The 10,299-nt window shown below is 31.7% G+C and overlaps 3 protein-coding genes across 3 annotated transcripts; 1 reads left to right on the top strand and 2 right to left on the bottom strand.

Moving 5' to 3' along the window:
• Nucleotides 1-540: 540 nt before the first annotated feature.
• LOC18015951 lies at nt 541-1,432 on the bottom strand. The gene is made up of 2 exons (XM_006398224.1): nt 1,259-1,432; nt 541-1,113 (listed from the first exon to the last, which is right to left on the bottom strand). The coding sequence occupies exons 1-2, from the start codon at nt 1,430-1,432 to the stop codon at nt 541-543; spliced, it is 747 nt and encodes a 248-aa protein (XP_006398287.1).
• Nucleotides 1,433-4,225: 2,793 nt separating this feature from the next.
• LOC18015952 (protein NRT1/ PTR FAMILY 5.2) lies at nt 4,226-8,243 on the top strand. Its single transcript, XM_006398222.2, has 5 exons — nt 4,226-4,421; nt 5,067-5,284; nt 6,291-6,856; nt 6,932-7,330; nt 7,689-8,243. The coding sequence occupies exons 1-5, from the start codon at nt 4,307-4,309 to the stop codon at nt 8,146-8,148; spliced, it is 1,758 nt and encodes a 585-aa protein (XP_006398285.1). The 5' UTR covers nt 4,226-4,306; the 3' UTR covers nt 8,149-8,243.
• Nucleotides 8,160-9,542, bottom strand: LOC18015950 (transcription elongation factor 1 homolog). The gene is made up of 5 exons (XM_024155243.1): nt 9,394-9,542; nt 8,861-8,982; nt 8,709-8,779; nt 8,604-8,625; nt 8,160-8,517 (listed from the first exon to the last, which is right to left on the bottom strand). The coding sequence occupies exons 2-5, from the start codon at nt 8,971-8,973 to the stop codon at nt 8,352-8,354; spliced, it is 372 nt and encodes a 123-aa protein (XP_024011011.1). The 5' UTR covers nt 8,974-8,982; nt 9,394-9,542; the 3' UTR covers nt 8,160-8,351.
• Between the last annotated feature and the right edge of the window lie 757 nt (nt 9,543-10,299).

Raw genomic sequence — 10,299 nt, 5'->3', positions numbered from 1 at the left:
TTATCTATAAAAAAAGTATAAATGTTCATTAATAAAAATTCAGAAAAAAATATGGCTACTATGCTTAATGTTAGTGTTAAAATTGAAGACAATACCATAATATATTTTGAAAACAGTTACGCGTAAAAACATTAATTATAACATCTAATTTTTTCATAAATTTGAATGGAGTTAAAAAAACAGCATTAAAAGTTATTGATGTAAATAATTAAATAGATGAACTTAAATAAAAACAAAAAATAAATTAATCATATTTTAATATATTTTATCTTACTTATATATACATAAATTTTAATAATTATTAATGTTTATGTTGGGACCATATATTTATATAGGAATTTCAAAAAAATTATTATCTTATTATCTTATCGAATTTGATGGATTTTTACACTGGCCCAACTTGGGATCAGAAAAATTTATTAATTTACAATGATTATTAATTTATCGAGTATTAATTTATAGAGGTTTTACTGTATATAGTATACCACTTTAATATTCGTTGGAAATTTCCAAGTTGGCAATAATTAAATAATTTTGTTTTCAGTTACATCTAAAAGTCAACGGTTCAGGCAAAACTCCTCTCATCCTCTTGACAATTTGCTCCGCCTCGAAAGTCCGGTGGTAAAGAGGCTGAACCACCGAGTTCGAGTCGAGATAATATAAACAAATAACCATCAAAACCGAGTTAAGAAACATCGGTATCGGTCCAAAAAGCCACAATAATAGATTGAGAGCCAAGTAAAGAGCTCTAAGACCCACCGACCAAAAGTTACCACCTCTCAAAACGGCTCTTTTCACCATTTCCGGCGGAATGTCTTCGCCGGGAGTGGTAATGAGATAGTTCGCATGTAAGTAACATCTCGTCGATTGAACAAAACAGCAAAAAGCCACTAGGAAACATACGAGGAGAGAAGTGTATTTGATGACCATTGTGATTGAACTTGTGTCTCCGTAGATAAAATGTCCGGTAAAAACGGTCATATTGACCGGTGAGCTTCCGATCCACGCGCCGATAAGTGAGCTCAATGTTAAAGCAATAGATGCCATAAATGTTGAAGCTGATATGCTGCTCGAAAGAACGGTTAAAGCACAGCCCAATTCGTCTTTTCTTGCCTGTATAATCATTTTTGAGCAAACAATTATAAATCATAAATAATAGTAAAAATTCGGAGATTGTTCAAATGGAGTTCCCCTCTTCACGTTGACACAACAATTCTTTTTAGCTATTTTGACAAGATTGTAGTAAAAGAGGACTTGCCTGCATGATACGTTCGACCCAAATGGATTTATCGATGTTCATGAAACCGATAATGGTGTGGTAAGGAAAATAAAGGATTCTATAGAGAAGAAATAGGTGGTAAGATAAAACTATGATTAACCCAAATGGGACAAGAACTAAATCTAAGTACTCTTTCGTCACAAACATCTTCATCTTCTTCCGTCCTTTACTTCTGTACTTAAATGTTTGTCTTGATTATCATTAAATATATATACCCCTACACACATAAATGCTTATATGGATATATGTGATATTTTTGGCGTATAAAATAAAGAGTAAGGAACTGAATTAAGAAGAAAGTTGAGATTTAGAGGAATCTTGGACGTGTGGAATATATCCACTTTGCTTCATTTCATCTGAATCGGCTTATTATTTTGATAGTAAATATTATTATAAAACAATGGACATTGGCAGCTTCTGTAACGGTTTTGTATATAAATAGTGGGAATTAAAATATACACGGCAATAATGATTAAAATAAATTGCATGAAATATGAGAATGTGGAACATTGCGTATGCTTTCGAAGTTCTATTGAGGAAATAGTTGCTAAAGCCATCAATGTTTGCATGGTGACAATAAAAGAGAACTGTGGAAAGGTTGAATTTGGGCCAAGACAAAGGAGGCCATTCCACAGGGGCTTTATGTTATTGGCCCATTTAAAATATTAAAGAACAGCCAACATTGGCCTAAGTTCTTTTTTCCCAAAATTCAATGTTAATTGCCAATTGGCAAAATTTTCTTTTTTTTTCGTACTGATATTTAGGTACAAATTTATCTTACAAATTTTGTAGATAGAATTTGATCTTATACAAAATTGATAGTGTTAGACTTAGTTTTTTTTTCTTTTATATAGATCGATCAACCTGCCAAACAACTTGTGCATATTAATGAAAATCTTAGGCTCATATGGTTTCTTTCTTTTAGATGGACGATATCATTCGTCTTGTAGCTAGTAATTAGGATTATTGGATATTTAGATGATTTTGTAGAGAAACTATCGTATTGGAACTTGGAAGTAAACGTCGAAACTTATTATTATATAACGAAGTCCAAGATTCGACGAAAACACAGCTGTTCATGCCAAATATGAAAGTGTGAAAATCTCTTTGCCTCATATATTCATAAATGACAATGATATTGACAATGACAAAAGTAGTTAAATACAAAAACAAAATCGCAGTACATCAAAATTAAAAATTAATTCATGAAATGGAGATAATTCGTAATGAGCAGGGAAATTGGTAAGACGATGCTATAAAATATTAAAAAGTTCAAGCTCCTTTGTCACTTATATAGTAAGTTGTTATATAATAAATGAACATATACATCAATATGTAGTAAGTTGCGTCTTTCAAGCAATGTTTTTGGAATCATTTTACACATGTTACGACGAAATATATATACAAGTACAAATATGTCAATATGGCCAAGTTTCAGATCTTATTTTCAATGATAATTCTTGGCAAGTTATTATTAAAAGTTTAAAACTAAAACCGTATCAATTTTTACAAGTGGAAATTAAAAAATGGTGTTCAGCGTATCACTCGTGAGAATTTCACCAACCAACCAAACCTTAAAGTTTCCATCTTCATAAGAAAGAAACAAAACTCACTATACTAATATATTGAGCATATTCTAGTCCTTTTGTCAATTAAACTACATATTAATGACTAAATACTACGTGGAAAAGTTTACTAAAGTTCCTTCTTTTGTTAACTAAACTACATAATAATGACTAAAGTTTACTAAAGTCACTAAACTAATAGAAGTTAAATATTTTAAAACTCTAATATAGTTTAAGTACAGTTTTTGATAACAATCTCCATAGAAAAAAAGAAGAAATCGTTAATGAAAAAATATTAAACAAGGGAGTCTAAATTTTTTACTTATTTAAACCTTTTAGTTTAGTCATTAATATGTAGTATAATTAACAAAAGGACTAGAATATGATGCTCAATATATTGTATAGTAGTATCCAAAGTGTATGATTCTCTTCTCTTTTGATTTGCGTTTTTTTTTTCCGATTTAAAGTAGTTGATCGAGTGCTTAGTTTATAATTTATATTCAGCTTTAATTGTAAGTTCTACATGTAATTTAAGATTCTTTTTCTGTCAGTGGCGGACCCAAAAATACTATTTAGATAACGTACGTAAATTATAGTTCATCATCTGCCTTACTTTTTCATTTTACGAAGGTTCAAATTCTGAGAGGGTAGTAATCTCTGTAGGTTCCATCGTTTGTATAGTTTTCAAGCTTTTCCAAAGTCTTTTTGCTAGACTTTTCGAGTCTTAGTTATGTCTGTTGATTTAGCTTCGGTGATTTCTACTCTTTGGAAAAGATTATGGCTAGGAATCAATTCAATAGTTCAGACCACGTATATCACTGAACCTTTAAAAGTGATTTTTTACAATTTAATTATATTATTTTTTGGATTTAAAAAGAATGAGGAAATAAAAATTGTGGCCCAGAACACTAAAACTCTTTTTTCGTCGAATTACGCGCTGTCACGTGGGAAGAGGCGGGCTATCAAAATTGGATCTTTTTTTCTTTTTAAAAAAATTATTTTCTCTTATGATTTTGGGCCATGAACCCATATGATCCCCTGCTAGACATGCTATATCTTTAGTTGATTAGCGATTCTACTTTTTAATGTCTTTCCTATATATATTTTTTTTAAATATGTTTTTCCTGGTTCCTGATCTTGCTTTCAGGTCTTATTTCTTAATTTGTTAATATGTTTTGGACGTTTAGTTTCTTGTAATTTTTTTGGAGTTTTAAAATAAGAATTTAGATGAAAAAATAAATAACTTAATAACTTTCGTTGGGTAATTATTTCATGTGCTAGTGTGCTACATCGAAAGATTCTCTTTATCTATATGACACACCATCTCTTTTGTATATATATGAGACAAAAGTGCCCACTCTCTTCACACAAGCATCCACATTAAGAAAAGAAAAACAGAAGCTACCAAACGAAAAAATAAATATAGAGAGAGAAAGAAAGACAAAGATAGAGAGAGAGAGAAATGACGGTAGAAGAGGTAGGAGATGATTACACAAAAGATGGAACAGTTGATCTTCGAGGTAATCCTGTTCGAAGATCAATTAGAGGTCGTTGGAAAGCTTGTTCCTTCGTCGTCGGTACTTATTATTCTTTCAATATTTTTTTTACTTTTTATTTACTGTGTTTTTTTTCAATAATTAAATTGATTAATCACGCTATGATTAGCGTATAATCTTAACATTTTTTTCTTTTTTATATTTTTAAGATTTATTTTTGTGCAAAATGTTTTTAAGATTATGATATAAGTATATCTTTTAATTTTGCCGCGAGTCTTGGAAACTTTTCAATGGTGACGGGAGAAAGTAAAAATTTGTGAAGTATCTTATCCGATTAAGATGATATATGGAACAAAATTGAGGTCAACAATTTATTATTTAAGGTCATAAGGAACAAAAATTATCACCAAATAATATATTCTCCATATTACATGTCTGCAAAAGACTTGACACTCGAGGCTTAATAGCATTAGTAGAGATTAAAACCAATATGAACTCAAATATAATGGTCAATGTAAAATCAATAACTCATATCCATTGTTTCGTGTTCTTTTTTCTTGTTTTTTTTACTAGTAACTCATATAAATTATTAGGAGAAATAATCTATATATTAGTTTACAACATTAATTTTCTCCACATTCGCATAATTTAGTTTATTTAATTGTTTATATTCTCATTTTCTCCTTCAGTTGATACTAACTTATGAAATGTTATAAATATGATAAGTGTACGAGGTATTTGAACGGATGGCTTATTACGGGATATCAAGCAACCTAGTGATCTATATGACTACAAAATTGCACCAAGGAACGGTCAAGTCGTCGAACAATGTGACTAATTGGGTCGGGACTAGCTGGCTCACTCCCATCTTGGGTGCTTACGTAGCTGACGCTCATCTCGGCCGCTACATTACTTTCGTCATCTCTTGTGCTATCTATTTTTCGGTGAGTTTATTTCTTATTCCACAATACTCTCAAATGAAAATAATATTTTTTTTCTTCTTTTTAACATATTATAGTCGTGACCACATGCATATAGTACCAAATTAGGTAAGCATGCTCAAAAACGTGAATCTAATTAGGCGTGGGAGTCTAATAACGTGACGATTCATGGATATGTTTTTCTTGCCAACAGTATGATTCATGATCATGACTCATGAGCAATTTTTTAGAAATTAGATTTAACTGCTGGAGATTTCGATCTTGAATATTCAATTTTAGCTTCAGATAAGAGATACTTTCTGAAATTTTTTTAAGAAAAACAAGTCAACGAGACAGAATAGAGATAAGACAACGACCGATCTAAATTCCACGTTCCTATGCACTAGAACGGCTGTGTCAATGATATATCTATCCAAACTTTTTGTTCGTATATACTAGAGAGTATGCATCTGTCTTTATACCTTCTGATTGAAGCGTGGAATACTTTTCTACGAGAAAAAAAAAAAGTGTACTGATTTGGAATTATTTGTATACAAACAATTGACTTTCATTATTACTCTTACTTTTCCTTGTCTGGATCGAAAATTTTAGAAAGTGTTTCCACACACGAGAAAAATTGTGGATATGGAAACAAAAAATGAAAGATATTAAACATTCGAAAAGACTTATCTACTTTATATGGTAAAGTCGGTATAGCATTAGATTGTTTTCTTTTACCTTTCTAGTTTCTACTACACAGAAATATATATATATATATATTTCATAAATACTGTTTGCAACGCATAATGAGAAACATAAAGTAAAGTCAATATTTTATTTGCAACTTGTTGTCATTAACACTTACACTTTATAAACAATTTTTTATAATAAAAAAAAATTATGTAATAATATCAACATGTAAACACAAACACAAAACATTTTTTTTTCAAAACAATTTTATTTGAAATAATTGACATATTAATCTCTATCAAATTAATGGAAGAGTAATTTAACCGGTTACCAATTTCAGGGGATGTTGGTGCTAACATTGTCAGTATCTATACCGGGAATTAAACCACCCGAATGTTCAGCGGCTAATGCGGAAAATTGCAAAAAGGCTTCGGTGTTACAATTAGCTGTTTTCTTTGGAGCGTTATACACATTAGCGATCGGTACAGGCGGTACAAAACCGAACATATCAACAATAGGAGCCGATCAATTCGACGTGTTCGACCCAAAGGAGAAGACTCAGAAACTATCATTCTTTAATTGGTGGATGTTTAGTATCTTCTTTGGTACCCTCTTTGCAAACACTGTCCTTGTCTACGTTCAAGATAACGTGGGCTGGGCTTTAGGTTATGGGCTTCCGACAATAGGCCTTGCTATTTCCATTTCAATTTTCTTGATGGGCACTCCGTTTTACCGCCATAAACTCCCAACGGGAAGCCCTTTCACCAAGATGGCTCGAGTCATTGTGGCTTCAATTCGTAAAGCCAAAGCCCCGATGGCGCGTGATCTCACTCGCTTTCATGAGCTGCCTTTACCGGATTATGAACGGAAAGGCGCTTTTCCGATTCTCCCCACTCCAAGTCTAAGGTAATGTCCATATATTCATTTAGTTAAGACTAGTCATTTCGGTTTACCTAACATATGTAACTAAATATGTTGCAGATTCTTAGACAGAGCTTCACTCAAAACAGGAACAACACATCAATGGAATCTTTGTACAATCACAGAAGTCGAAGAAACAAAACAAATGCTGAGAATGTTACCTGTCTTGTTCATAACTTTTGTCCCAAGTATGATGCTTGCTCAAACCAACACTTTGTTTGTCAAGCAAGGAACCACTTTAGACCGAAAGATCACAGGAAATTTCAGCATACCACCAGCGAGTCTTGGCGGCTTTATCACACTCTCAATGCTCATCTCCATAGTGCTATACGATCAAGTTTTTGTCAAGATAACCCGAAAATTCACAGGAAATCCAAGAGGCGTTACTTTGCTTCAACGAATGGGAATTGGTCTTATCTTTCACATACTCATCATGATCGTCGCCTCTGTCACCGAAAGGTATTGTTAAGATTAACAATCTTACATACTTAAACAGAAATAAACTATAAAAAAAATATTTTAAACCTATTGATACATTGAACTTATAAATAGGACTTAAATTACATTTATTGACAACTTACATTGAGCAAAACTATTGTATATTATGAGTTTCATCTCAAAAGAGTAATTGACAATTGAAATGATCTCATTATAAAGAAAAACATGTCAGTAGTCACATAATCTAAGTAATTTAACATCAAAATACTAATTACTAATTTATGATGGGTGGCTAATTTAGTAAAATCCATGTTTTCTTGTAATATATTGCATTAGTTTCCTTACAGCTTTTTTTTTTTTTTTTGGATTTTTGTAACAGGTATAGACTCAAAATCGCTGCTGATCATGGACTCATCCACCAAACCGGAGTAAAACTACCCTTAACCATCTTTGTTTTGCTTCCTCAATTCGTGTTAATGGGTATGGCTGATTCGTTCTTAGAAGTTGCAAAGCTCGAATTTTTCTACGACCAAGCTCCTGAGAGCATGAAAAGTCTCGGGACATCTTACTCGACAACGAGTTTAGCGGTTGGGAATTTCATGAGCAGTTTCTTGTTGTCGACGGTTTCTGAGATAACGAAGAAACGAGGAAGGGGATGGATTTTGAACAATCTTAACGAGTCTAGGTTGGATTATTATTACTTGTTCTTTGCGGTTCTCAATTTGGTTAACTTCTTCTTGTTCTTGGTTGTGGTTAGGTTTTATGTTTATAGCGCTGAGGTTACTGATTCAGCAAATGAGAAAGAGGAAACTAAGGTGATAGATAACAACAACGAGTAAGGAAATGCACATTTGGTTTTGAGTTTCATAAATGTATTAGACCGATTTGGCAAAGGCTTAATCCACTTACAATTCATCACACTGTTATGTTTTTTCTATCAGACACTGAGAAAACACTAAAGATTGTTCTTGTAACTTTCTCAAGGTAGATATTACAACATAAGGCAATCTCTAAAAAGACTTGCATGGTTTTCGATAAAAGGCTAGTCTCGGTAGTTATACTTCCTTTTGACAGAAACACGTTCATCTTCATCTTCCTCCTCTTCTTCTTCCTCTAACTCTTCTTCTTCTTCTTCCTCTAACTCTTCTTGCTCAACATCATCTTCCACAGTATTAACCCTCTCGCACTCGTCGATCCATTCGCTATAGCTACATTCATTTTGAGCAACCAAGAGGTTTAGTAAACATGGTGATATAGATAAGAACAATGAGAAGCTGTAACAGATTGTACTTACATGTCTATAGCTTCACTCAAAGCTGCAAGAAACAGAACCGAAAAGAATGATCAGATGAAAAGCAAAAGATTTTTAATAAAAAGCTATGAAAGATTGAAAAACAACCTGTGATAGTAGTGCTAAAGCTTTCTTCACAGATTCTACAAGTTGCTTTACCAATCATCTCCTTCATATTACTGAGAAAAACATAGGAAAAATTCAACAATTCAAAAGATTTCATTCTCATATTGTAATTCATTAAGCTTAAAAGAGCTTACATTTCGCATTCGACACTAGACCCGTGATTGCAAAAAGGACAACTAAAGACTGTGTCAAGCTTGTCCATTCGCTTTGTTGGAGCAGGCTTTGCCCTTGACTTTCTCTTTCCCATGGTTTTGAGCTAATTGGCACAAACAGTGAATTGAAAAGAAACAAAAAAATAAAAATAAAAATCAATACTTTGCAATACTCCATTGATATACGAAGGAGAAAAGTACCCAGAAGGATCCAAATCTCAGTAATTGCTAATTCAATTTCAAGAATCAACAGTGAGTTCGAAAAAGAAAAAAAAAATCAATACTTTCATAATACCAAAAGAGATAAGACCAATCTCAATCCCGTAAGACAATTTACTCCATGAAAGAATCTCATAAAACTGATACCCGATCTAAAGAATCGAAATCAGAACCAGGACTCATGAATATATACCCTAATTTAGATGAACTTGAAAAAGCGCACAAAAACTAGTCGAAGTTTAAGATCGAAGTCGAAATCAAGAAGAAAAACGATATAGATTCAGACATAGACAAACCTGTAATTGCGCAAGATCGAATCCTTGAGAAAGAGCGAGATACGAAACCCTAGACACTGCGAGGAACAAGGTTATGTCAATTGGGAGAAAACAAGAGTTAAAGGAGAGAGTTGTTGGAATTTTTTGATATTTTTCCACTCTCAGAAGACGACGACGACGCCGTTTATGTAATACGACAATTAAAAAAGAAACAAGTGTTCAATTTAAATTTCGGTTCGGTTTCGCTTCATATATTTGTCGTAATTTTTAGATTTTGATTTCGAATAAAAGTAAACCATAATCTGATATGAATGGTTTGGTATGGTTTAATATTGTTTTGGACCTTTTGTTATAGACTTATTAGAGCATTGGTACTCTTGACTCTAAACTCTATTTTTAGAGTAAAATCATCTGTCTGCGTATTGATACTTTATATTTTACTCTATAAATATAGAGATATACTGTTCATTTCTCTATTTATAGAATATAACATTTTTATTTACAAAACAATCCTTAAACTTTCATATCTTTTTATTTGACACTTAAACAATAAGATACCACCTAATAGTATACTTAATTAAACTATATTAATAATAATTAGTTATATAATCATTTAAAAGTTTAAAATAAAACAAAAAAATATAATAAACAAAAAATTTTAAAATATAATTATGTTTAATTATTGTTAAAACTAAAATAAATAGAAGTTTTTTAAAATATTTAAAAGTAAAAGAACTTATAAGCAATTAATAATAAGATTTACAGTCAAATATAGAGGCAACCATTGCAGTAAACCCTTCTCTATTTATAGAGAACTCTATTTTTAAAGTAAAATATATAGAGGCAACTATTGCAAATGCTCTTATAGTTCAAAGTGGTATCGAATTTGTGTGGTTTTGAAAGCTCAGTGAACAAATACATATCATC

The sequence above is a fragment of the Eutrema salsugineum genome, unplaced genomic scaffold, assembly GCF_000478725.1.
Source record: "Eutrema salsugineum unplaced genomic scaffold, Eutsalg1_0 scaffold_20, whole genome shotgun sequence".
NCBI lineage: Eukaryota > Viridiplantae > Streptophyta > Magnoliopsida > Brassicales > Brassicaceae > Eutrema > Eutrema salsugineum.
This window is presented reverse-complemented; position numbering and strand designations above follow the sequence as displayed.

Coding starts and splice junctions, on each gene's coding strand:
- LOC18015951 (XM_006398224.1), bottom strand. CDS start 1,432: ATGAAGATGTTTGTGACGAAAGAGTACTTAGATTTAGTTCTTGTCCCA. Junction 1,114..1,258: donor GGGTCGAACGTATCATGCAG/GCAAGTCCTCTT, acceptor ATGATTATACAG/GCAAGAAAAGACGAATTGGG.
- LOC18015952 (XM_006398222.2), top strand. CDS start 4,307: ATGACGGTAGAAGAGGTAGGAGATGATTACACAAAAGATGGAACAGTT. Junction 4,422..5,066: donor AGCTTGTTCCTTCGTCGTCG/GTACTTATTATT, acceptor AAATATGATAAG/TGTACGAGGTATTTGAACGG. Junction 7,331..7,688: donor GTCGCCTCTGTCACCGAAAG/GTATTGTTAAGA, acceptor TTTTTGTAACAG/GTATAGACTCAAAATCGCTG.
- LOC18015950 (XM_024155243.1), bottom strand. CDS start 8,973: ATGGGAAAGAGAAAGTCAAGGGCAAAGCCTGCTCCAACAAAGCGAATG. Junction 8,780..8,860: donor TCTAGTGTCGAATGCGAAAT/GTAAGCTCTTTT, acceptor TGTTTTTCTCAG/TAATATGAAGGAGATGATTG. Junction 8,518..8,603: donor TTGAGTGAAGCTATAGACAT/GTAAGTACAATC, acceptor AAATGAATGTAG/CTATAGCGAATGGATCGACG.